The 25,020-nt window shown below is 34.4% G+C and overlaps 2 protein-coding genes across 2 annotated transcripts; both read right to left on the reverse strand.

Moving 5' to 3' along the window:
- Positions 1-8,364: 8,364 nt before the first annotated feature.
- Positions 8,365-13,083, reverse strand: LOC132172198 (GDSL esterase/lipase At1g28580-like). Its single transcript, XM_059583651.2, has 5 exons — positions 12,801-13,083; positions 12,466-12,684; positions 10,306-10,454; positions 9,076-9,352; positions 8,365-8,649 (listed from the first exon to the last, which is right to left on the reverse strand). The coding sequence occupies exons 1-5, from the start codon at positions 13,054-13,056 to the stop codon at positions 8,435-8,437; spliced, it is 1,116 nt and encodes a 371-aa protein (XP_059439634.2). The 5' UTR covers positions 13,057-13,083; the 3' UTR covers positions 8,365-8,434.
- A 2,310-nt stretch (positions 13,084-15,393) lies between these two features.
- Positions 15,394-20,416, reverse strand: LOC132171918 (pyruvate decarboxylase 1). The gene is made up of 7 exons (XM_059583331.2): positions 19,672-20,416; positions 19,143-19,306; positions 17,578-18,139; positions 17,141-17,229; positions 16,928-17,045; positions 16,527-16,715; positions 15,394-15,855 (listed from the first exon to the last, which is right to left on the reverse strand). Exons 1-7 carry the CDS (start codon positions 20,146-20,148, stop codon positions 15,685-15,687), a joined length of 1,770 nt encoding a protein of 589 aa, XP_059439314.2. The 5' UTR covers positions 20,149-20,416; the 3' UTR covers positions 15,394-15,684.
- Positions 20,417-25,020: the final 4,604 nt, after the last annotated feature.

Genomic DNA, 25,020 nt, shown 5'->3' on the forward strand with positions numbered 1-25,020 from the left:
GTAATCCTTCCCATCATATTCAAGTGACAAAATATGGCCAATTCACTCCTAACTTGTTAAGTGTTGACTCTGTAAAAATTGTCTCTAGAAGACAATAAAAAATCTTTCAACTCAAATATTAATGAAATTCTACACTGATTGTACTAAGTCATGAAAAGATGATCTAATTCAACAAGCATGGCTGAGATTGTTGATCAATGGTAGAGCCAAACATTTCAAAACAATGGCAGCAGATAGCAACAAAATGCCCCACCTGTCATAAAAATTCCAAACCATCACACTCCATTGGAATTATGGCACTTGGTCCATTCCATGAAGGAAGTGCCACCAACACTCATTAGACTCTCCCTATGCATCCATATGTTGGGAGATTTAATTCTTAGTCTCCATACAAAGAAGATGCATTTGTTTCTTGCAAAAACTAAAAACATGACCACAAACCCTGCTAAGTCCAAACAATTGCCAGGGAACAAGAAATGAAAGTTGAAAACAGGGGAAATCTCATAAATAAGTTAGAGAATGCATAAATTGAATTCCAGTAAAGGGGAAGATGAAGCAAATAGTTATAGATGTATTCACAGTGAGAAATTTTTACATAGCTCTAATATTGCTTTCAGACTTGCTATTCTATCATTAGGTGTAGGGACATAGAACTTACATGAGTATTGTAGGCATTATTTATAGAAGTTCTGTTCATGAATCATACATGAATAATTGAAATGCATGCACTAAGACAGTTGTTATCTCAGTCGGGTGGCAGTATGAAGCAAAAAGACTTGGGCTAACCAGAGTTTACATCAATAACATATTTTTCCTTTGGGCGGCTTTACCAAGGTGACAAATTGTTGATGAGTGAAACAAAAAGGAACTGTTTGGCAAACCTCCAACACCCAACGCCCCCCCACCCCGCCAAAAAAAAAAATTAGACTGCTGGAAAAATCAACCAACCAGATGGATAATCTCCCAAAAACCTTCTTTTTTTTTTTATGAGGTAGACCCTCAAAAATTAATTTTATCCCCACAAATTTTTTTTTTTCAGTTCTGCCCCCACACTAAATTATACCATCAGGAAATCAAACTATATATATATATATACCTGCAGTATATTGGAGAGGGAGAGAGTGTCGGAGAGTTACTTGGGTTCGACGCCATTGGAGTCACAGAGGCCGCTGGGAGGGAGACATCGCCGGCCGGAGTAGAAGAGAGAAAAACGACCGATCGAGGGAGAGAGGAGGGCGTACGATGTGCGCACGGGAGGAGCTAGAAGCAGAGAGAGAGAACGCCGGAGAGTGAGGAACGCCGAAGGAGAACCAAACGGCCGGAGCAGGAAGAGAGAAAAATCGCTGTTTGGGAGGGGTAGTGTACTGGCGCTCTGGAGGAAGAAGAAAAAGAAGGAAAAACAGAGGAGGCGGAAGAAAAAGATAGAAGCTGCTGGAGGAGAAATTGGGGGAAAAAGCCATTTAGTAACGTGCCACACGTGGCACATTACCAATTTTCATATTTTGAATTTTAAAATAAAACATATATATATATATAGTGTCTGAAAACTATATTGTGTCAGAAAATATATATATATATATATATATATATATAGATATAGTATCGGAAAAACTCTTTTTGGACAGATTTTATTTTAAAAAAATTGTGTCGGAAAAACTTCTTCCAACTGGATATATAAAATTGTCATATACTTGTGGTAACCCATTACTCGCTGAAATGGGTTACCAAATTTTTAATATTTTTTCTGATTTTATGTATTTTTCCCTAAATTTTTTATAGTGGTATTTTTATCATTTTGGTTACCATGCAAACTTTTCTTGTAGTTTGAGTAGATATTAATGCAGACTTTAATTCGAGAGATATTAAAAACTGAGTGTTAGTTTCAAGATGTGTTTTTTTTTTTTTTCCAAATCTCTAAATCAATTGACAACATATACATATATTGTATATGTTAACCATAATATCTAAGAATTCTTTATTTAAGATCAATTAATACACCAAATTGTCACCAAAAAAAAAAAAAAAAAACAACAACAACAACAACAACAACCAAGCAAAACTTACATATTCTTCTTATAAATATAATGTGAATCATAGCTAGAAATTGGGCGGTTGAAGAATTGAATAAGGAGTTTTTTAAAATCACTTGAGATCACATGTTTTTTCAAATAAAATTTTCTCCATATACATATGGATCTTACAAACTAATTGGTTATTTTATATATATATAAGATTAGGAAAACACTAGCAAATATATATATATATTTGCTAATCTTAAATATATCATTACACTAGTGTTTTCCTAATCTTATATATATATATATATATATATATATATATATATATATAGTGGCGGATCTAGGAATTGGAGTTACCAGGGGCGTAAATTTTTTTTTTTTTTTTTTTTTCTCTTTATGCGTTATATATATTTTTTATAATACAGTAAATACAATCAAAAAATAAATAATGCCATACTATACGTATCACAAATCAAATCAAACTCATCAAATTACTAAAAAAAAAAAAAAATCAAAGTAACTATTAAAAATCTTCATCTAATGACGTCACAAACACATAATAATTTAACTATCTACGAAATAAACTAAGTACAATTAAATGACTACTAGTGTATAAGAAAAATGAGTATTTTTAGTGGGCTATTAGCATATATACGGTTATTTCTTTTAGAAAAGTCTCAAATCTCAAAACATAAATTACATTAGAGTCTAAGCCTACATAAAAGAGACTAAAGTCTAAATTTAGCCAAAAAAAAAAAAAAAAAAAAAAAAAAAAACCACATTTATCTATAAACTATGACCAAAAACACTAAAAAATTCACCCACTATCTTTTTTTAATAATAAACTATTATCTACTCTCTCTCCACTAATAAAATATAACTTTATTCTCTCTTTTTAATAAAAAATAGCCTCATTTCTTCCCATAACGACCATTTGAACGACAAAAAGTAGAAGGCCAAGGGTGCCCTGGAAATTTTTTTTACCAGGGGCACCCTTACAATTTTGATTGAAAATGCTTATTGAAATTTTTTTAAAAAAAATTTACCAGGGGCGCTTGCCCCCAGGTCGCCCCTGTGTAAATCCGCCACTGTATATATATATATATATATATATATATATAATATTATTACAAGAAATCACAATGTTATTTGTTAATAACATTGAATAGTTTAACTATATATATCATTACAATATGATAACTATCACTATGTAGTACTGCAGTAAAATAAATAATTTGTACTTGAGCAACAATTCGTCACTACTTTAGTTTATATTATCATGAAATATAACAAAATTATTATGAAATCTAAATAAATCATTTTAGTATATATTATAGCTAGAACTATTAATATAATGTTAATAGCATAAATAATATTAATGGAATTGGTAACGTGTTAGAAATAACACGTTACAAATTCGTAGCGTGTTTCATTTCACACGTTACTAAAATATTTAGTAACATGTTACAAATCGACACGCTACTAATTTGTAATGTGCTAGAAAGTAATGCACAGTAAACACCTTACTAATTGTTATGTTTTTTGTAGTGGGTATTAGACTGACATACAACTGAAATGGTGTAACATTGAAAATTAACTCTTAATTATTATTATTTTTTTACAAATGTTGATTGAATGATCAATTTTTACTGTCATGTTATTAAGTTGTATGACAGTCATATAACAATCTACTAAATAGCATTATCCATTTCATATTAGGGTTATTGATTTTCTTTATTGAGTCATTCACCATTCATGTGAAAGCATAGTCAAATCTCCTCATTTTATTACCATATTTACACTCATTCCACCTACCACCTTTTCCCTATAGCTAGTGGACCGAATGAAGACCAAAATGTAGCAATCTAGGTTGGCTTGTTGGGATTGTGTCGACCCGTCAACCTGTTAAGGGTCAACCCTAACACGACATGTTTACTTAAACTGATCAAACCCTTCAACCTAATAAGACCCATTTAAATAAACGGGTGACAAAACACGACATGTTTGATAAACAAGTCATCTTGGCCGGGTTTGCACGACACGACCCGACTTGCATAACCCATTTATAAATAGGTCATGTTGAGTTGACCAAAACATGAGTTGTTTGACCGGTTAATTTGACATGTTATTTGATAAACTTATTGCAAAAATAAAAAATAAAAAGTAAAAACTGAACGAGGACAAGTTTCCAATTTATGGATGAAATTCAAACACAGGCTTTCACATAATCGGTTGGATGAGCTACTTTTCCTCCAGACAATTACACAGCTAACTCCTCGAGCGAGTCATTCACGATCTTTCTTGAGCTCAATCGAAAGAGAGAAGAGGATCTTTCAAGCTATCTTTAAGGTACGTTATTTGGTTGAAAAATGGCTACTAAGAAGGAATACATTGTTGCCTTCACTGTAATTGATTTATTGGCCAGTCAAGCCGAGGAGTTGCCGACTGGGTTAAGAGCTTAAAGGTTGTTGATAGGATTCTTGGAAGAATCTCAGTTGCACCTAATAGCACATGACTAATGAGTTGAGAATTTTAGGTTGAGAACTTCCAAGAGCATAATACTTTTCCATTGCTGATTCACAGGAATGGTGTTTAATTAATAGCTTATATACACATGGTTAAAATTAGATTTAATCTACCTAGGATGCTAGGATCGTAAAATACGACCACACTCCATAGCCAATGTTCATAGTGGCCCACTCTATTAACACTGACCCGATGGTTGTTATTTCTGTTTTGGCAACTTTACTTATCTATAAATATTCAACGACGAAATACTATGCTCATATATGTATGTACGGTTGTCATTTCTGTTTTAGCAACTTTACTTATCCATAAATATTCAATGACGAAATACTATGCCATATATGTATGTACCAAGACATTTTAATTTGGCTTATAGGTCGCCCCCTCCGTGATTCAACCACAAAACTGTAATACTTTTGATCCCATAATTTGACGAGTTCGGTCATTTCTGTTTTGGCAACTTTACTTATCCATAAATATTCAACAACAAAATACTATGCCATATATGTATGTACCAAGACATTTTAATTTGGCTTATAGGTCGCCCCCTCCGTGATTCAACCACAAAGTTGTAATACTTTTGATCCCATAATTTGACGAGTTCAGTCCAATCTGAACCAGCACCTGTATAGCTTTAGGTTTTGACTTTTACTCCCTTACTTTTTTTTTTTGTAGTTTTAGGGTTTTTCTATTTTTTTTAATTTTTAATTTTTTTAAGAAAGAGGGAGATTTTAGCATTGGGTCAAACAAATAAACCCATTTATTAAACAAGTTAAAGCGGGTCCACTCAATTTGACTCAAACCCTGACTCACTAATCTCATGTTAGGATCACTGGTCGTGTCAAAAATTATCAATCCTGAATAATACTAGCAATAATACACAAACCGAGAAATGCAAGTATGTATATGTAGAGGTAGAGGTAGGTTGAACGAAATTGATGCAGGCGGAATTTGAGAAAATTGTTATTTTAAGGGTAAAGTCCACTTAACCCCCTCAAACTACCACCACAATGACAATCTACCCCCCAAACTATCAATTACGACAATTTACCCCTCAAACTACCAAACCAATGACAATGTACCCCCCAATGCTAACAAAATGATGAAATTACCCCTATAGAATTTTCAATAAGACAAAAGTACTCTAAAAAATTTGAAAAAAAATTAAAATTTAGTAGTTTTATTCTAGTAAGGCTCATTTCATCATTTTTAAAAAATTAGAGGTACATTGTCATTGTTTTGATAGTTTTGGGGGTACATTGTCGCAATTGATAGTTTGGGGGATAGATTGTCATTGGGGTGGTAATTTAAGGGGGTTAACCTTTTTTTCAATAAGGATTGAATTTTTCCTTTCCTATTAGGATTTGTTTTCCTTTTCCAATTAGGTTTGTTTTTCTTCTTCCTTGTTAATTTAGGAGGTGTCTAGCCTATATAAAGGCATCTACTCTTTGTTATATTTAGAATTCAGATTATATTATCAATTAAATTTAAGTCTTTGAGAGTTTTTCTCTGTTTGCTTATTTGGGACACTTAAGGACTTTCTCTTCCCTGTTTGTTATTTTCTTTCTTCCTGAATTTCCTTTTCAATCTTCAATTCTTAATTTCTGCTGTTATTATACGTTGTCAGAACAATTGTAATTTTGCCCGACGTCAGTTGGTATCAAAGCTTAGCGTCTTCTTGGGATGAATTTTTTTCATTAGTTTTTATGACTGTTGGTTGTGGTCGACGTTGACAGGTTCCGAAGGAGGAAGTCCCTTACCATGAGTACAGTATACAAGACGTGATAATTGAAGATTTGCAGAGGCAGGTTGCAGAGTTAACCCAATGTCTAGTAGCGCAAAACTTGGAGATGTATTGCGATATTGATAGTTGCAATTCAAAATTCAATTTCGAGAACTCATATCACAAGCCTGTTCTATTTCGAGAACAACGTATTCGGGATGAACGACATGAGGACTTAGACTTCATAATTAAGTTTGTTGATGAAGAGTTTCAACATGAAGAAGACGTTCAAGATCTTTCTCAATGTTTCATGGATTGGAATTCTCCACGAATTTATGATACATATGTCGATGATGAAGATATTATAGAGGTGGAGGAAAATTTTATTTTCAAAGAGGAAGAAATAGTTGATCATATTTGGGAGATTTATATGCCGCATGAATGGGAGAAGATAAATGAATACCGTGTGAAGATTGAAGTATCTCAATATGATATGAAGAATTTTTAAACTACTATTCACAGTCATGTTGTGATGGATTGTAAATTGTTTCTCTTCCGATATCAAGTTGCATTGATGTTGAGAAGTATAGGATGTAAGAGATTAATTGGACATTCAAAAGATTGAGGAAAAGATGATTTGAACTTGAGGGCGAGTTCTTTCCAACCCGAAGAGACTGATGCAGGAGGAATTTGAGAAAATTGTTATTTTAATTATGCATGTGTGTTTTAGTTTTCCATTTTCAGTAACGATTGGGTTTTTCCTTTCATATTAGGATTTATTTTCCTTTTCCTATTAGGATTTGTTTTCCTTTTCCTTGTTAATTTAGGAGGTGCCTAGCCTATATAAAGGCATCTACTCTTTGTTATATTTAGAATTCAGTTTATATTATAAATTAAATTTAAGTCTTTTAGAGTTATTTCTCTGTTTGCTTATTGGGAGCACTTAGGGACTTTCTCTTTCCTATTTGTTATTTTCTCTCTTCCTGAATTCCCTTTTCAATCTTCAATTCTTAGTTTCTGCTGCTATAATACGCTGTCAAAACAATCTTAGTTCTGCTCGGCGTCAAAAATGCCAGGTAAGTTTCTTAGTACCAGAAGCCACTCAAATCCAAAATGTAGTAGGCAAGTTACGAGAGAGGGGAGAAACAACTAGATTGAAGTTTACCATCTACCATCACAATCAAAGTTGCTTTTATTCTTCATCAAAGTTGTTAGGCTCAGCCATATACAAACAGCTCCAGATATATGGTTCAGTACTGATATACAGCAATTAAAGTTCTTTACAATAGAAAGAAGTATGCAGCAACAGCATAAGTAGAAATCTCTTTCAAATTAAGCAAACCATATCTTCTCTTTACTATAACTAAGAGAAGATACAAGATTATTGTTTTTCTTTACTACAACTAAGAATTTTATTTTGACATGTTTGCATAAGGGATGAAAATAGGGGAGGAGGATTCGAGCTAGTAAACTTTGCTTCATGAGGCATAGTTCACAACCGATTGAGCTAACCCGTTGGGACATAGCTAATGATTTGTTGAGGTACAGTCTGCTCAGCAAAATTTACTAAACACAACAGCACCTCAGCAATCTTTAGCCATTTTATTGAATCGTACGTGGAGTCTTTTTGAGAAAGTTTTGCTACATGGCTAGCCAAAATAACTTTTTCATTATTTAATTTGTTGAGGCCAATGTGAATGCTTTTAAGAAGTTTATCTAAAAGATTTGCGATATAAAGTGTAGCCCTAGCTAGTGAATCGGATCGCAAATAATGCTAGCTAGAAGAAAGACTTTTGTCTCTCTCTTGTCCCTCCAAACGTTGATGTGGTTTTTAAAATTGCTATTGTGTCAAAATTGATCCAATAATGATACATTTCAAATCCAATTATAATTTTAAACAACACATCACGTTTGGAGGGACGAGATGGACAAAAGTCTTCATTTTAGCATTACTCTTACTCGTCAAACTGCATGTCTGGTAGAAACAGCAACTTGTAAAACCCTAAGGAGTCAGAAAACGAAACAACTTTAATGGAAAAGTTCCAATCATCTAAAGCCTAGTTTGCCAAGAAGGTCATCCAAATTATAAGCCAATAAATCATACGAAGGAACACATAATAAAATTAATGTCACATTTCGGGAAATAATTCATATATAAATACTACTACTAACTTGTGGAATGATGTACATATGTTTCTTCTAGAATAGCGTTGGTAATCAATCTGTATGCGGCTTCTGTTAAGTGCATGCCATCCCAACTAACATACTGTGAAGGATCATCACAAGCACGAATTAGTGGACTTTGGCCACATTCCGCTGATGCATTGTAATTGTATGGGCCTCCCCCTCCGCAGCATGCCGTAAGTGTTCCTCCGGTAAACCCTGCGATGGACATGTAGCTGGTATAATTAGTATAAAAGCTTTTTGATATTATAGAATATATTGTGACTAATTAATGCAAAGTTTTCTAATTAGCCATAATTCTTAAACCCAAAAAATTAATTAATTTAGGACCCAATAAAACAAAGTTTTCCTTTAAAGTGGATTGAAGAAATTTATTTCAATCCATTCTAAAAGAAGGCTGTGTCTGAACTTATATTAATAAATGATTTTCTTTTATCCTTTTTTCTTTGCAAACTCACTTTTAAGACTTATACATTTTTCCTACCCTTTCTAGTGTCCATTAGTCTCAAGCAAGTGCATGCTAATTAAGTACTAATAACTTATATATGCATTTTCAAGCTATGCTGTCAACGAAGGTGCAAAATAACAATAATTAATTATTAGGAAAGTGCTGGCTGGAGTTACCATATTGGGTTGGAGACCGATATAAACGCATCGCAGCATTGTAATAATCAGCGTAGATGATATTGGTATGAGGATAGAGTGTTTGTATCCTCGTTAGTTCTTTCTGAAGCTCCTCATTGTGGTACTCAGAAAACTTGTTTAACCACGTCAGACAGCCTGTTTCAGGGTCATATTCTTCCTTATCTGCAGTCTCATAATATGTTAGGTAGGCTGGAGAGCATCCAGATGGTATGTTCCCGGGCACCATGAAAGTCACTGCCCCTAGATCAATCAACTCCTGCGACGCAAATGTTTAGATGATGAAAGAAATTCTCTTCAAAAGTGGTATATATATATATAGAGAGAGAGAGAGAGAGAGAGAGAGAAAATATGAAAGCAACATCCTAGTGCATTTACAGTTTGAAGTCTAGGTATTCCTAACTTTCCATTCACCAAATGTTTGCTTGTAGCCTTGACACATTTTCAATATCGTACTAAAAACTAACAGTACTCTTGACATTCAGCTGCATTGAACTAACATTTACTTACAAAAACTCTCCTTTAGTTAGTCAACCGCTCCTTAAAAAACTTGAAATAACGCAATACCATAATTATATAAACAAAATCTATATAAAATGCCCTTAAAATTAAATAAATATAATAATAAAAAAGTTTCAAAAGAGGCACCAAAAAAAAAAAAAAATCAATTTATGGGAGTTGTTCAGCCACCCCCCTATGGGATTCGGAGGTGGCCAATCCAATACCCCACTATGAATTTTTTTTGGGGTAGCCGAGCCACCCCTATGGGCTTAGGGGCTGGTCCAGCCACCACCCCCTAAGTCTAGTTTTTTAAAAAAAAAAAAAAAAAATATATGAAAGTTTAAGTTTTTTTTTTAGATTTTATTTAATTCTTGTTTTAATTTAATTTTTCTAAGTTTTTAATGTTTATATTTGAGGGTATTTGTGTCCTTTACAAAGATTTAACATCTATAAAAGAAATATTCATTTGATTTATCAATATTCCCTAACGGTAGGGGTTTTTCGTTTGTAAATGGTAGATCAATGCGGCTGAGTGCCAAGAGCGTCAACTCATGTTACCATATTGTTGAAAATGCATGAGAATTTACAAGAAATAAATTCTTGTTTTTAGTTTCAGTCTCCCCAAACAAAATTTTATTAATTTCGCCCCTGCATATATGTGGGTTAGGCCAGATATTTGATGGGATCCATAAATTAACCATAAATTGTTACCTTAATGGCTGAAGCCATTGCTGTAATCACTAGAGGCACGAATGTCTTAATCTCTTCTATGCTTCGTAGCAGAAAGAATGGATAATTGTAGTCGTTGCCTCCGATCTCTCCCATGTGAAATAGAGATCTTTCAAACTTCTCATTGCATTCTGTAAATCATCATTACATTATAAATAATATAACTAATTAAGTGCTTACATTAATAACCAAGATCATGCATTAATTCATATGCAAAAGAAATCGGAATATGATCATCTCCAATTTATGGCTAGAATTTCTTCTTGGAAATCCTAGAACCACAAATGAGACATCTGTCCATTAACACAAAATAATAATAAAATAGTATTTTATCTTTAAAAAATAAAATAAAATAATAAGGGGTAGTCCGGCCACCCCCAAGGGCCAAACAAAATTTTTTTGGTCTAGGGTGGCTTCAAAGCCACCCCAGCTCCCAACTGGGGTGGTCCGGCCACCCCAAATGGGGTGACCAACCATCCCTTATTTTTTAATCTTTTTATTTTATATTTTTTTTAGTATGAAAATAATATTTTATTAGTATTTTTTTGTTAGTAGACAGATGTCTCATTTGTAGTTCTAGGATTTCTAAGAATAAATCCTAGCTATGAACTGGATTTTCTCCAGTCCAAAATGGACTGAAGAGGATCCTGTTCCAAAGAAATCCCTGTAAATTTACCTCATTAATTTTAACAAATTACAACTCATACTCTATTTTGAAGTTTTGGTTCCAGTTTGCTCCCCTCATTTAAAAAATAAAAAAATAAAAACTTATTGGGTGAAAAATACAAAAAAAAAAAAAAAAAACAAAAAACAAAAAACAAAACAAAACAAAACAAAAACAAAAAACAAAAAACACTTGTAATAGAGTATACAATTTTTTTTTTTTTCTTCTCTTAATTGAATTTTCCACTCGCTTGAAAATTTGAAATCAATCACATGCACCATCCATGTCAAAATCGTTGGACAACCGGACCTTCGTTTTATTGTTGCTTGACCTTCAGTTGGCGTCGTTGAAATTAAAGTAAAAGAAGGCCCACGGACCTACCGGCCCACCGGCCATTCCGTCGCACGGGGTGGGGGTTGGTCTTCTCTTTAAATATTAATTACCACCAAGTCCGTGCAATCGATAAGGCATGACAAGATAATGAGTTGGAGTGAGAATTCGACTTTCTAAATTGAAATTTTCAATTTTATTAGTATTATCTATTTTTGGTCTCCCTAATATCTTGATGGGAACTCAGTCAGACTATGCCCCTGTCAAACTTGATGAAGTGTCTGAAGTTCCTACTGTCTAAACTCCTTTTGTAGATAATATTTAAAATATTTTAAGATACTGTCTTGGATTTTTTGTCACTATTATAATCATATTCTTAAATTTTAAAAAGTGTAAATTTAGGATTACCATATGTCAAAAGTTTGCAAACTGAGAAAGTGAAATCCCCACCGTCCAAATTTAATATATTTTTGTAATTTTATAAACATCTCAAGGGTTTTTTTATCTTAAGGGTGTTTTGGAGATTTCACTTCTTCTATTAGGATTCAACGCAAAATTTTAACGGGATGGTTAATATTGCAAACTTCTGAAAGATAATAATCCTAAATTGACACTTTTAAAAGTTTAAGAGTATGATTGTAAAAGTGATGAGGCATGGGTATTTTTGTAAATACCGTTAAATTTGAACCTCAATGCCTTAATCTTTGCAATTTTCTTTGGGAAAAGTTAACCGATATGTGAGATTGCAAAAAATTAAAAAATGAAATACAATAAATTGAGAGAAATTGAACTTTATGGGGGGCATTGCAAAAGTCATAATAATAATTCACGAGAAGTGATGCTTCCATAAATTGCAAAGATTCATTTTTTTTATTAAAAAAATAAAATAAAATAAAAAAATGGTATTTTTTGAAATTTTGACAAAATTTAATAGAAAATCTTAACGAAAGGAAGGTAATTGGAAAAAATTGAAAGTTCGATACCCTTAATTAAGCATTTTTTAATTTTAAGGAATTGTGTCAAAACGTTTGTAAGTTCATTAAAGTTTTGTAAAGTTTCTTCTATTTTAATCAACTCCAACAATGACTCGGTGGAGCTGGAAATGATTATAAAAAGGGAGGGAGTGAAAGAAGAAGAAAGAAATTTACTTGAAGATGTGTTGCAGAGAGATGGAAGAATTTGCTTGAACCAATCCAACTGAACTCTTAGAGAGCAGTTTGTAACCAAGTTATCAATTCCCCTTTCCTCAAAGAAAGCTGCGTCCAATGCTGTTGCTCCCACAACAGCAAAATTCACACCCTCTTCAATACTTGTAATGTTAGTCATCCCAAGATATGGCCGTACCAATGGGAATCCTAGAGATTCAGCTGCCCATTGAAGGAGATATATAAAGAACATGAACAATATTGATAGATATGGTATATATGTACAATGAAAAAGACTAAACCAGCTGCATGAAGGGTACACATGAATGCATGCCTACCAATGAAGTCTGTGATTATACGGCCATTGCAGCAGCGTCCGGTGGGGTGGTGGAAGTAGGCCTCCCCGTACGGAGGGAAGAGAGAGTGGAAAGATGGATCAAGGAAGAATATATTTCCGGTGTCGGCGAGTGAGTCTCCGAAGATAAAGACTGATGTGTAGGACTGTCCAACCCCGCCCCTCATGATGGTGGATAATAAGAGGAAGAGTTTGATAAACGGTAGTTTCGGTGACACAAGAGAGGAGCAAAAAGCCATGGCTCAATAGAAAGGAAGGAGGGAGGGGGATTGATGAGCGTGTACGTTCAATGCTTATCAGGATTGCTTCTTATAAAGAGTTTACTCTGTTCCTTTCCACTGCCTAAAAAAGTGACAACTATTTCCTTTTATTTTACCCTTTTGGCTTAGAAGATGAAAAAAAAAAACAGTGAAAAAACTATATATATATATATATATATATATATATATATATATATATAGAAAAATATTTTGCATATATAATCTTAAAAGGAAAAAAGGGAGGGAAAAGGGAATGTTTGGTGCGCTAGCGTGAGCCTATCACACACCTGTTCTCTCGGTAGGTATTGTTGTTGTTGTTGATGGGTTCTATTATTGATTTATTGTGTTTCTGTTATTTGTTTTGTTTTTATGTTTTTGTTGTTTTATTTGTGTTTTTATTTCCCTGTCCCTTTATGGTTTTATCTTGTAATATAGACTTTTGCTTTCGAAGTTTGTTACTCCAAAATGACTGATCTTGTTACTCCACTACCTCCCACAGCGATCCTCCGGCCACTTTTGACACCATTCCTGTACCGCTGTCCACCGACTAGCAACCTAGCTCATCTAAGCTCACATAATTTCTCTCTTGCCATATAGGATCATCATCAGTTTCATCAACGGTTCCAAACGCCAAGTTTACTCTCAGATTTTTGTGTTGTCCGCACCAGATCCAATTTCAGCCCGCATTCTTTTTCATATTCATGGTATAGGACTGACATAAAACTAAAATGATGTAGCAATGAAAATTAACCCTTAATTTTTTTTTTTTTTTGCAAATGCTAATCGAGTGACCAATTTTCATTGTCATGTTATCAAGTTGTATAACAGTCCTATAAAAATTTGACTAAATAACATTATCCATTTTATATTAGGGTTATTGATATTTTCTTTATTGAGTCATTCGCCATTCATGTGAAAGCATAGTCAAATCTCCTCATTTTATCACCATATTTACACTCATCCACCTACCACTTTTTCCCTATAGCTAGTGGACAAGTGCAGACTAGAATGAAGTTCTCAAGTAGGGCCGCCAATCTAGGTTGGCTTGTCGGGTTTGTATTGACTCGCCAACCTGTTAAGGGTCAACCCTGATATGACATATTTATTTAAACTAATCAAGCCTCTCAACCTAAAAAGATCCATTTAAATAAACAGGTGACAAAACACGACATGTTTGATAAACAAGTCGTCTTGGCCGGGTTAGTACAACACGACCCGACTTGCATAACCCCTTTAATAAATAGGTCGTGTTGAGTTGACCAAAACATGACATGTTTGACGGGTTTGACATGCTATTTTATAAACGTATTGTTAAAAAATAAAAAAAGTAAGAACTGGACGAGGACAAGTTTTCAAGTTGTGGATGAAATTCAAACTCAGGCTTTCACATAATCGGTTGGCTGAGCTACTTTTCCTGTAATTAATTTATTGGCCAGTCAAGCCGAGGAGCTGCCCACTGGGTTAAGAGCTTAAAGGTTTTTGACAGGATTCTTGGAAGAATCTCAGTTGCACCTAACAGCACATGACTAATGAGATGAGTTGAGAATTTTAGGTTGAGAACTTCTAAGAGCATAATACTTTTCCACAAGAATTGTGTCTAATAGCTTATATACACATGATTAAGATTATATTTAATCTATATAGGATGCTAGAATCGTAAAATACCACCACACCCTAACGCCAACATTTATGGTGACCCACTCTATTAACACTAACCCGATGGTTGTCCTTTTTACTTTGGTAGCTTTACTTATCTATAAATATTTAATGACGAAATACTATGCCCTTATATGTACTAAGACATTGTAATTTGACTTATAGGCCGCACCCTCCGTGATTCAACCAAGACATTGTAATTTGACTTATAGGCCACACCCTCCGTGATTCAACCACAAAGTTGTAATCCTTTCGATCCCATAATTTGAGGAGTTGGGTCCAATCTGAAACAGCACATGTATAGCTCTAGGTTTAGACTTTTACTTGCTTACCTTTTTTGTAGTTTTAGGGTTTTTCTAATTTTTTTTAAAGAGGAGGAGATTTTAATACAGGTCAAACAGATTAACCGGTTTATTAAACATGTTAAAGCAAGTCGCCCCACTTTGACCCAAACTCTAACTCGCTAATTTCGTATTAGGTTCATAGATTGTATCAAAAATTGTCAATCCTGAATAATACTAGCAATAATACACAAACCGAGAAAAGCATGTATGTATATGTAGAGGTAGGTTGAACGAAATGCCAGATAAGTTTCCTAGTACCAGAAGCCACTAAAATCCAAAATGCAGTGGGCAAGTTAAGAGAGATGGGAGTCACCACTAGATTGAAGTTTACCATCTACCACCACAATCAAAGTTGCTTATTCTTCATCAAAGTTGTTAGGCTCAGCCACATACAAACAGCTCCAGATGGTTCAGTACTGATATACAATGCAGCAATTAAAGTTCTTTACAATAGAAAGAAGGATGCAGCAACAGGATAAGTAGAAATCTCTCAAAAATTTAAGCAAACCGTATCTTCTCTTATTGCTACTGCTAGAAGACTTTCCAGAATTAGAGCTCAGGAGACCGATTTCAAATCTGCAGAAAGAACTCTTCTACCGCCAATCTGTTATTGAGGATTTGGAGGGCGGCCATTAGCAGTAGCAACTCGGGATCCCCATTCCAGCAGCTCTTTGCTGGTGTCATCCTTATGCACAAATACTTCAATGAAACATAAAGAATCCTTTTGTGCTCCTGTTGCTGTTGCAATTGCTTCCGTCAGTTCATCCTCTTTACGTACCTGCATTTTGCCAAATGAATCCATCAATACACTTCAGGAGAAACCTGGTAGATTGCTAGCTATCATAGAAACATTCTGCAATGCATCTTCAGAGATGGGAAACCACAAGTGAATGCCATCCAATCATTTTGAATCTGACTGGGGTATTTTGTGTCCTTTGGGATAAGTCAATCTTGTTTGGTTTTTATGGCCTTATGACATACAAGGTTCAGACTGATCCATTCAGATTTGCATTTGTGAATCATGTGATTTCGAAGTTAACTGGGATAATAAGCAGGAAACGGATGCCAACACGCAGAACACAATAATACTTTTCAAGTAACACAATCAGTTAAAAAGAAAAGTAATAATACTAAGAATGAAATGTGAGAGAAGAGAACAAGTTATAATGGCAAAGAAAAAACCAAATATAGTATGTCTGTGGCCAGAGGCTTTTTATGGAATACAACAATATATACTCATTGATCAGAAACAAACGGTTGATAATTGGTGAGGCAATACTTGGTGTTAAATAAATGGTAAAATTTTGGACATTATTCACAAACTAAGAAGAATGTTGCAATGGGTAAGTTCAGAAAGGGAGCGCGAATGTGAAATAAAATGAAAAATTATGAAGCCCATTTGTTCTTAATTGTAATTAGTATGTTAGAACTCTATTCATGAATGCTAACCTTGGCAGTCCAGCATTTGCCTTCACCATTGTGGATGGCATCAACAAGGCCAGTGTAGTCCCAGTTCTTAATCACATTGTACGGGCCATCATGAATCTCTACTTCAATTGTATAGCCTCCATTATTGATTAGAAATATAATGGTCCTTTGTCCACATCGAATCATTGTTGAAATGTCCTGAGCTGTAACCTGAATAAAGGGAAAACTGTTTAATCACTATGCTCTAAATTCCATAGCAAGGTTAAGCAATAACACGACGACAGGGCAGGGACAGGGATCCCACAACTCCCCAAAGCAAGGATGGAAGAAGTTTTGCTTGGTAGGGATAGGGACAGGGACAGGAACAAGAAAAAGGGTCCCTGGGCACCATCATAAAAATTTCATATTAATTTATCACTAACCTGGAAACTACCATCACCAATGCAAGCAATCACACGCTTATCTTTGGCAGCCTGAGCGTATCCAAGAGTGGCACCTACTGACCAGCCAATAGATCCATACTGCATCTGGAATTCATACCTAAATGCAATTGAGATAAAACGTCAGCAACCTGCTGATGGATAAAATCTTGTATTCGATTATAAAGCAATGAGTTTAATGAAGACCAAGCTTACCCACAGTTCTCAGGGAGGCGGAGCTTCTGACAGTTGAACCATGAGTCTCCTGTTTCAGCAATTACTGCAGTGTCTCCACCTAGCATCTCCTGTTTGATTAACAAGTGAATTGCGTATCACTTTTGATTACCAACCCAAAATTCCATAATAAAGACTTAATACTTTCTCTCTGAGGATGGTACAGAAAAAGAAGAAATGAAAGAAGGTTCCCATTTTGGAGAAGACACAATCTCACAATCCCAAATAAAGGGGAACAAAAAATGAAGGCAACAAGCCAGGCATATGTATACTAAACCATAGGTTCCCACCCATATCAGACATTTGACAAGGAGAACTCTTTCAGGGAGAACACATAGTATGAATGAGCATGCCTTCATAAAGCTCAACAATCTAGGACAAAAAAAGGGTAGTTTTTTATAGTGATTCTTGTCACTCACCTGAATATGCTTGAAGAGAACATTAACTCTAAGAGCCTCTTCTTTCTCGCATCTTAGAGGGATGCCTGGTGGAACAAAGATCCGGCGGTAATTCTCAAGAGCTGTGCTATTGTGCTTGAGCTTTTTAGCCAACGCACTTAAGAAATCAGCCATGAAAACCCAGCCAAAAGAGGGGCCATTGGCTATAGTCACACGATTAGGCTGAACTATAATTGCTTTCTCCTTCTTGATCAGCAAGGAGTAACCAACAGAGCTGTAATCATTGAAGATGGGTCCGACAAAAACATAGGCATCAGCAGACTCCACAATCTCCCCAACGAAGCTGGTGCTGACGGCACCCCAATATGTACCAATGAAGTGTGGATGGTGCTCCGGTACTAGTCCCTTAGCTGAAGGCATAACAGCTATCGGATACCCACTGGCATCTGCAAGCTCTACAAAGGCCTTCTGCGCCTTTGCTACCCTTAACTTTGGCCCACCCACAAGGACAGGTTTCACAGCTTTATGCAGAAACTCAACAGTCGCTTCAACAGCAGCTTCTAATCCTAATTGATTGCTGGCCCTGCATGAAAACGATGGTAAGTCCATTCACTGATATATAGAAAATTTAATGATTCAAAGTAACTAAAATCCTATCCCTGAGCCTTTTTTTTATGAATAAAAATTTTTATTAAGAGGAGAAGCAAAGCTCACGTACAGAAAAAGTACACAAGAGAAGCGACCACCCTAATGGGATCAAAAATTTAAGAAGCTAACAAGATGTACAAGATTAAAGGAAGAAAAATTAGGAACAAACGTTACAGCCCAATCTAAAAGAGCTATATATCAAGAAGGAAAATTTTAATTGTAGCACGTTAGACTCGTGATTCTCAAAAAGATGCCGAAATCTATCCCTGAGCTTTCCCCCCTTTAAAAGATGATAAACAGTGATAGGCACAGAAAACCCAGGAAGTTATAGTTACATTAGACAGAATCAATACAGAACTGACCAAAATTGGCCAACATGATCACATTGTTTCAAATTGAATTCATCAATATCTATTTGGCTAGAAAGTATATAGCTACTCCATATATTCAATGTGTCCAGGAGCAATGAAATGGGAATGATCGACTACAGTTTACAAATAATGTAGAGGTACAAAGCAAATAAACAGGGCTCAATAAGAATGCTTTCTGAGTTACTTAAACAAAAACAAAAACAAAAAAAAAAAAAGAATGCTTTATGTCCAAAATTTTCTAGTCAAGAAATATTATTGTCATCAAATTGTTCACGTATTTCTGTAAATAGGAAGTTAACTATAAACTGACAAACACCAAGCTTCTTTCTCCTCTCCATGATGTCATCAAGATATTTACAGCTTACTTCAAATGTGTCCATGCTACATCATTATCAAAATTATCCTTTCTTTGCACTTTACCATCACACATATCACACTCATTAATCAGTAAATCAAATCATAAGAACATCGTTAATTATTGGAAGCCATAAATTCTGGATGAACCATAAAAATCAAATTCAAATCAGTTCAAAACCCAAAATCTAAATAGTGAGATAGAATCCATACTTTGGCGCTAGAGAGAAGGGAACGGGCTCCCTGGCGAAAGTCGAATGAGGAATGCCCGGCAAATTACAACTGATACTAATGTAAACCGGCTTGCTTTCCTTCAAGGCAATCGAAATTGCCGTGTCGATCTGCTCGTGCGCATCGTCCAAGTTATTCACCACTGCCTGCCACATTACCCATCACATAAAACATCACCCCATTGCACTTCAATATCAACCCAAATCTTCCTAAATTAAAGCCACGTCTCAAATCACCGACTTATCCAAAAGCTTAGATTTACGAAAGTAAAATATTTTACTCCATTTATTTTACTGAAAAAATGGAGTGAATTAAAGTAGAGAGGATCAAATTCAGGACATTTATTCTCATTACATAATAAATTATCACTGAAACGAAAAAGCTTAAACTAAAAGAAATTATTTAATTAATATTTTAATACCAACTATTAATCACACATGAATATGGTCGAATATCACCCAAACAGACACAGATCGTATGGATTATCTTTCTTTCTTTCTTTCTAAGTTACCTGAGTACAGGTGACTGTTTGAAAGCACCTGAGCTCTTGAGTGAAATCGGGCAACCCGATCGTGTGATGGAGGATCCGGTTAGTTCCGTAGTCGTTGGAGTTGGGCCCACCAACTATACAAATCACCGGCAAGTTCTCACTGTAAGCGCCAGCAATAGCGTTGATAACGCTGAGCCCGCCGACCGTGAAGGTGACCACGCAGGCGCCAACGCCCTTGGCGCGCGCATAACCGTCGGCGGCGTACCCAGCGTTGAGCTCGTTGCAGCAGCCGACCAGGTTCAGCTCCGGCTCGGCAATCAGGTGGTCCAGAAGCGTAAGGTTGAAGTCGCCGGGCACGGAGAACACGTCCCTCGCCCCGATCTCCACGAGCCGCCGGGCCAAGTGGCGCCCCAGCGTGCCGATCGACGCGATGGGGCGGACCGGCGCGGGAGCCGGGCAGGGGTGAGCCCCTGAGCCGACGTGATTAGCAGCTTCCATGAAACTAAATTAACGTTTAGATTTTCTTCTCTAAGCAGATTAAGGTTTAGATAATTGATAAGGTTTTTTGCAGGTTTTAATGGTGTTAATATAGGTTTTAGGATAATGGGTGTTCGAAAAGGAGTGGCTTTTCGGAGACAATGGGCTATGTTGTGAGTATGGCGAAGATCAACAGGGTAAAAGGTTGCGAAAAAGCAGCAGAGAGTGGTTTGATCGGCTGAGTTTGATTCCAGTGTTTTTGGTTTCAGTGGGTGATGGGTTTTTGCTGTGGTTTTGATTCTTGAATAGTTTTGACTTTTCTAATAGACCCAATTAAGCTAACTTTTTTTTTATTTTTTAATTTCTTCTTTTATTTGGTATTTAAAAAAAAAATGGTATTTTTATTCATAATAATGACCAATTTTTTAGCTAACTTTTTTTTTTATTTTTTAATTTCTTCTTTTATTTGGTATTTTAAAAATTAAAAAAAAAATTGTATTTTTATTCATAATGAGGACCAATTTTTTTAAAAAATTGGTCATTATTACGAATAAAAATATAATTCTTATTTTTTAAAAAAATACAAAATAAGAGAAAAAAAATAAAAATTATTGATTTAAAATTTTCTTTTACTTTTTATTTTGTTATTTTTTAAATTAAAAAATAAGACAAAAATTAACCCCAAATTAAACAGAATAATTAGGCGTTTAGCATTTTTCATTTTGATAATGGAGGAGGGTTTATTAATTAATTGGAGGGTTGGACCATTCTTAGAAAAAACAGCAGTGAACTTCTGGTTTTGTAGTCTTGGATTTAGTTTGTCAACCGTCAAGTGGTTTTGCGCATTTGGTGGGGTGGGGTCTACATGTACATATTTCCCGTCCCACTTTTTGGACAAGTGGCCTCGGTCTGTCGGCTAGGATAGCAATTGATGACTGGATGAATTGGTTTGAATTGTGTTGAGGTGCTAATAAAGACTTGACGATCAATTATAGGAAATGTGAGGTGTTTTTGTTTTTTTTTTTTTTTTTATGTTATCTTGCTTTTATATATATATATATATATATATATATATATATGGTGTTTTTGTTTTGTTTTTTTTTTTTATGTTATCTTGCTTATATATATATATATATATATATATATATTAAAAATTAGGGGAGAGAAATAAGGTCAATTTTTTTTTTACTTTATAGAAAATAATATTCACTTAAGACCAGAAGAACAAAGAGAACATCTTTTTACTTTTTTAGAAAATAATATTTAGGTAAAACTTTGAGAACACAATAAAAACACTTAGCATTTTTCTTTAATTAAATAGGTCAAATATTGTCAACTCTAATACATTAATTTTGTGTTAAGTTTACAGATTGTGTACAAAAATGTTAGCCTAAATGTTGCATATCATGTTCAGGTCATGGCGTTGTGGTATGAGTATACGATATATAAGTCAATCCTAACGTCGTTTATCTAATTAGATGTATCAGATTCTTCAATATTAACACACTAATTTCGTATTGAATTCTTATCGAGTTTCGAATCGTGTCAAAAGTCACCCATTCTAGAAGTCGCCAATCTAGAATCGGGAAAGTCTTCAAACTTTCCATGACCGACTGAATGTTAATATGGGACTCTGGGTTTTTTTTTTTTTTCTTTATATTCATTGAATTTGAAAACAAGAAGCATTGGCTATTCAACGTAGAGCCAGTTTTGAACTTAATGATTGAATACAGAAAGTGATTATTTTAAAAGTATATACATGGGCCTCTCTCTCTCTCTCTCAATTTAGGGATAAAAGCTCCACCTCCTCTCTTTCTACCTTCTTTTTCTGAGTGTGAGAATATATTGTGATATTATGAGAATATATTCACATGCAGTTGTTTTGGGAGAGGAGGGATGGTGTTCTCTCCAACCCTCCAATCCCTTTTTTTTTTTTTTTTTTCTTGCTTTTATTTTTCTTTTTCTTTTTTTTCTTCCCCTTCAATAGTGCCAGCGTATCCTCCACTTCATTAGATCCATTGTAGTGATTCAAATTTTAATCTCTAATTTAAGAGTTTTTCTTTTTTTTTAACCAATTATCTCTTCATTGATAGAACAATTAAATTGGACAAAATACTCCGTATAATACCAAAGATAAATTTTGAAATCTTTATATCTCAAAGATTATCTATAACATACACAATAGTCTCTCGGTTTATTGTAAGACAATATCTACTCAAAAATACCATCCCAATCAATTTCAAATTTACAGAAAATTTCGACAAACCACGTTTCTATCCCTGTCAGGTCATTGATTTCCTGGATTTTTTTTTATCTTTGCTACTAGTGCTTTATCAATCGCAATTCCCTTCGCTACCTCTACCATAGTGATAATTCTTCTGTATGCCTGATAACTCATCCGTCATTAGTGTATGGTTTGCTCCTAGAAAAGAAATCATAAGAAAACAAAAGACTGGCCAGAAACTAAGTCCATTATTCTTAAGGATTCGTGAAAATAAAACCTAAGAAAACAAATAAAACTTCACCCTATAGATCGCTACTAAAAACAGATCTAGAGAGAATACATTCCTATTTAAAAACAATAAAAATACAATAACAAAAACTCAACACACCCTCATGTGTTCCATCCTTCCTCCCTTAGTGCCCAGCCTTTTGGGTCGCATTGATCGGTGAAATTTAATTTATAGGTCTTGATTTTATACGGAATTTAATTTAGACTTTAATTTATATTATGCATGATTTCACTTAGGATTATGAGGTACTAGTGATATACTCTGTGTGTCGCATTGATGGGTGAAATTTAATTTATAGGTCTTGATTTTATATGGAATTTATTTTAGACTTTAATTTATATTATGCATGATTTCACTTAGGATTATGAGGTACTAGTGATATACTGTGTGTATATTATATTACAACTACCCTGGTGCGCAGTTGCTTTCATATTATATTATATTACAACTACTCTTGGTGCGCAATTGCATTCACGTGGACACTAGAACCTTCAAGCTTATGATTGTGAGCGGGTGCAATACATTATACATATACATATAAAGAATGAAGTTAGTCCAACTAGTGGACTTTAAAATAATGATAAAAATTTCTCAAAACTCTAAATGGTTGAACGCCTAGTGCATCATTGTTTTTAGAAAAATACTAGACTTACCAAGAATTTTTACAAACACATGTGGCAAAGAAAAGGACAAAAAACACACCAAAAAAAAAACAATTATATTTATTTTATCTTCTTTCTTGCCGCATGTGCTTGTAAGGATTGTTTGTAAGGATTTGTTTGGAAGTGTAGCAACCCTCTTGTTTTTATAATCTTTCTAAAAGCTTCTAGTTCATGAGCAGGCGTAGAAGATTTCCTCCGCTGCCTAGTTTTCTTACAAAAAACGCTTTCACACAATATGCAGAATTAACAGATATTTAACTATGAGTAATCAATCACTAAAATATGTAAAATCAAATATAAGGATTTTGATGACGAAGAGGAAACCTTTTAAAAAACGTTCTAAAAGTAAAACATCTTCGGGGCAATTAAACCCAAGAAATCACTATCAGAAAGATGTTTAGAAATTACAGACACTAAGAACACTTACAACCCGATGCAAAAGATCTTGACTCTGTAAGATCGACAAGCCTCCAACTTATCTCTTTGTTCACAATCTCCTTCAAAAGGATTCTCCTTTATGGAGACTCTTCCGATAGACTTCTCAATGAAGCACACAATAAAACTAACAATAATCCTCTAAAAGGAACGATTAAGCTCACACAGATGTCCTCCTTCAACGTGATTCTCTTTTACCGGACCGTTTCGATAGACTTCTCAATGAAGCACACAATAAAACTAACAACAATTCTCTAAGAGGAACGATTAAGCTCACACAAATGTTCTTTCTAAGCACAACCTCTCACGAATTCTATCGTAGAATTTTGTGTCTCTCTCTAGCAATAAAAATGAATATCTATGAGTCCTTACAACCCTAGACATGTCACACACTTTACACATATTTAAAAACAATATCAGACGCATGGTGTCCAGACGGGGAAGACCCTCTTCGAACAGCAACTCGAAAAACAAGTTCGACGACTTGTTAGAAAATGTGTCCGAACAACATAGCAACCTGTCCAAACAGCCTTGCAGGAGGGAAATTCTGCTTGCTGGATCTTTTGTCCGAATAGCCTGCGTTGGTGAAGAATTGTTGCTCTCTGATTTTCATGTCCAAATGGTAAATTCCAACCGTAGATGGGTTTAGGTGCTTTGGAATTTCCGTTTTAAACACCGAATTAGCCAACACAAGAACTAATACCTTATATCTAAATCCCAACTGTGTTTGAAAACTATACCTATAAATAGGCCAAGCCATATCATTGTTTGTTCGCTCAAAATTTTATCTTATGCGTATAGAATTTCGGATAGAGTGAGAAATATATATATATATATATATATATATATATATATATATATATATATAAAATTTCTACTTCAAATGAGAGTGCTATACGCATGGAATTCTAAGACATGAAAAAAAAAAAAAAAAAAAAAAGTAATGAAAATAATGTTAAGAGACTTATCCCAAGTAGTCATATAAGTAATGCTAAATGTCACCCAAGTGTACATCTTTTTTGAACTCTCTCGAAATTAATGTGACTTTTAAAATTATCATTTAATCAAAATTCAATACTAATTTATAACAAATTTAATAATAATTTTAAGAATTATATCAATTTTGAAATGACAAAAATGAGACATAAATCTTTCTTTTAGCATTACTCTTCATGAAAACACCATCAAGATCGGCAAAATTACCTCATCAATCATTTAGAATGGCTAGGTAACTTTGTGTTAAACATGTTGCAAATTTCACAGAAAATTATTAGAACCGCCTA

Source organism: Corylus avellana, chromosome 1 (genome assembly GCF_965113065.1).
Source record: "Corylus avellana chromosome 1, dhCorAvel1.hap1.2, whole genome shotgun sequence".
NCBI lineage: Eukaryota > Viridiplantae > Streptophyta > Magnoliopsida > Fagales > Betulaceae > Corylus > Corylus avellana.

What these genes read in the sequence shown, in the direction of transcription:
- LOC132172198 (XM_059583651.2), bottom strand. Translation starts at nt 13,056, where the DNA reads ATGGCTTTTTGCTCCTCTCTTGTGTCACCGAAACTACCGTTTATCAAA. An exon ending in TATAATCACAGACTTCATTG is followed by an intron (nt 12,685 to 12,800) that starts GTAGGCATGCAT and finishes TTCAATGGGCAG; the next exon opens with CTGAATCTCTAGGATTCCCA. An exon ending in TCGGTCTCCAACCCAATATG is followed by an intron (nt 8,650 to 9,075) that starts GTAACTCCAGCC and finishes TGTCCATCGCAG; the next exon opens with GGTTTACCGGAGGAACACTT.
- LOC132171918 (XM_059583331.2), bottom strand. Translation starts at nt 20,148, where the DNA reads ATGGAAGCTGCTAATCACGTCGGCTCAGGGGCTCACCCCTGCCCGGCT. An exon ending in AAACAGTCACCTGTACTCAG is followed by an intron (nt 19,307 to 19,671) that starts GTAACTTAGAAA and finishes GTAATGTGGCAG; the next exon opens with GCAGTGGTGAATAACTTGGA. An exon ending in TTGGTGATGGTAGTTTCCAG is followed by an intron (nt 16,716 to 16,927) that starts GTTAGTGATAAA and finishes CCCTTTATTCAG; the next exon opens with GTTACAGCTCAGGACATTTC.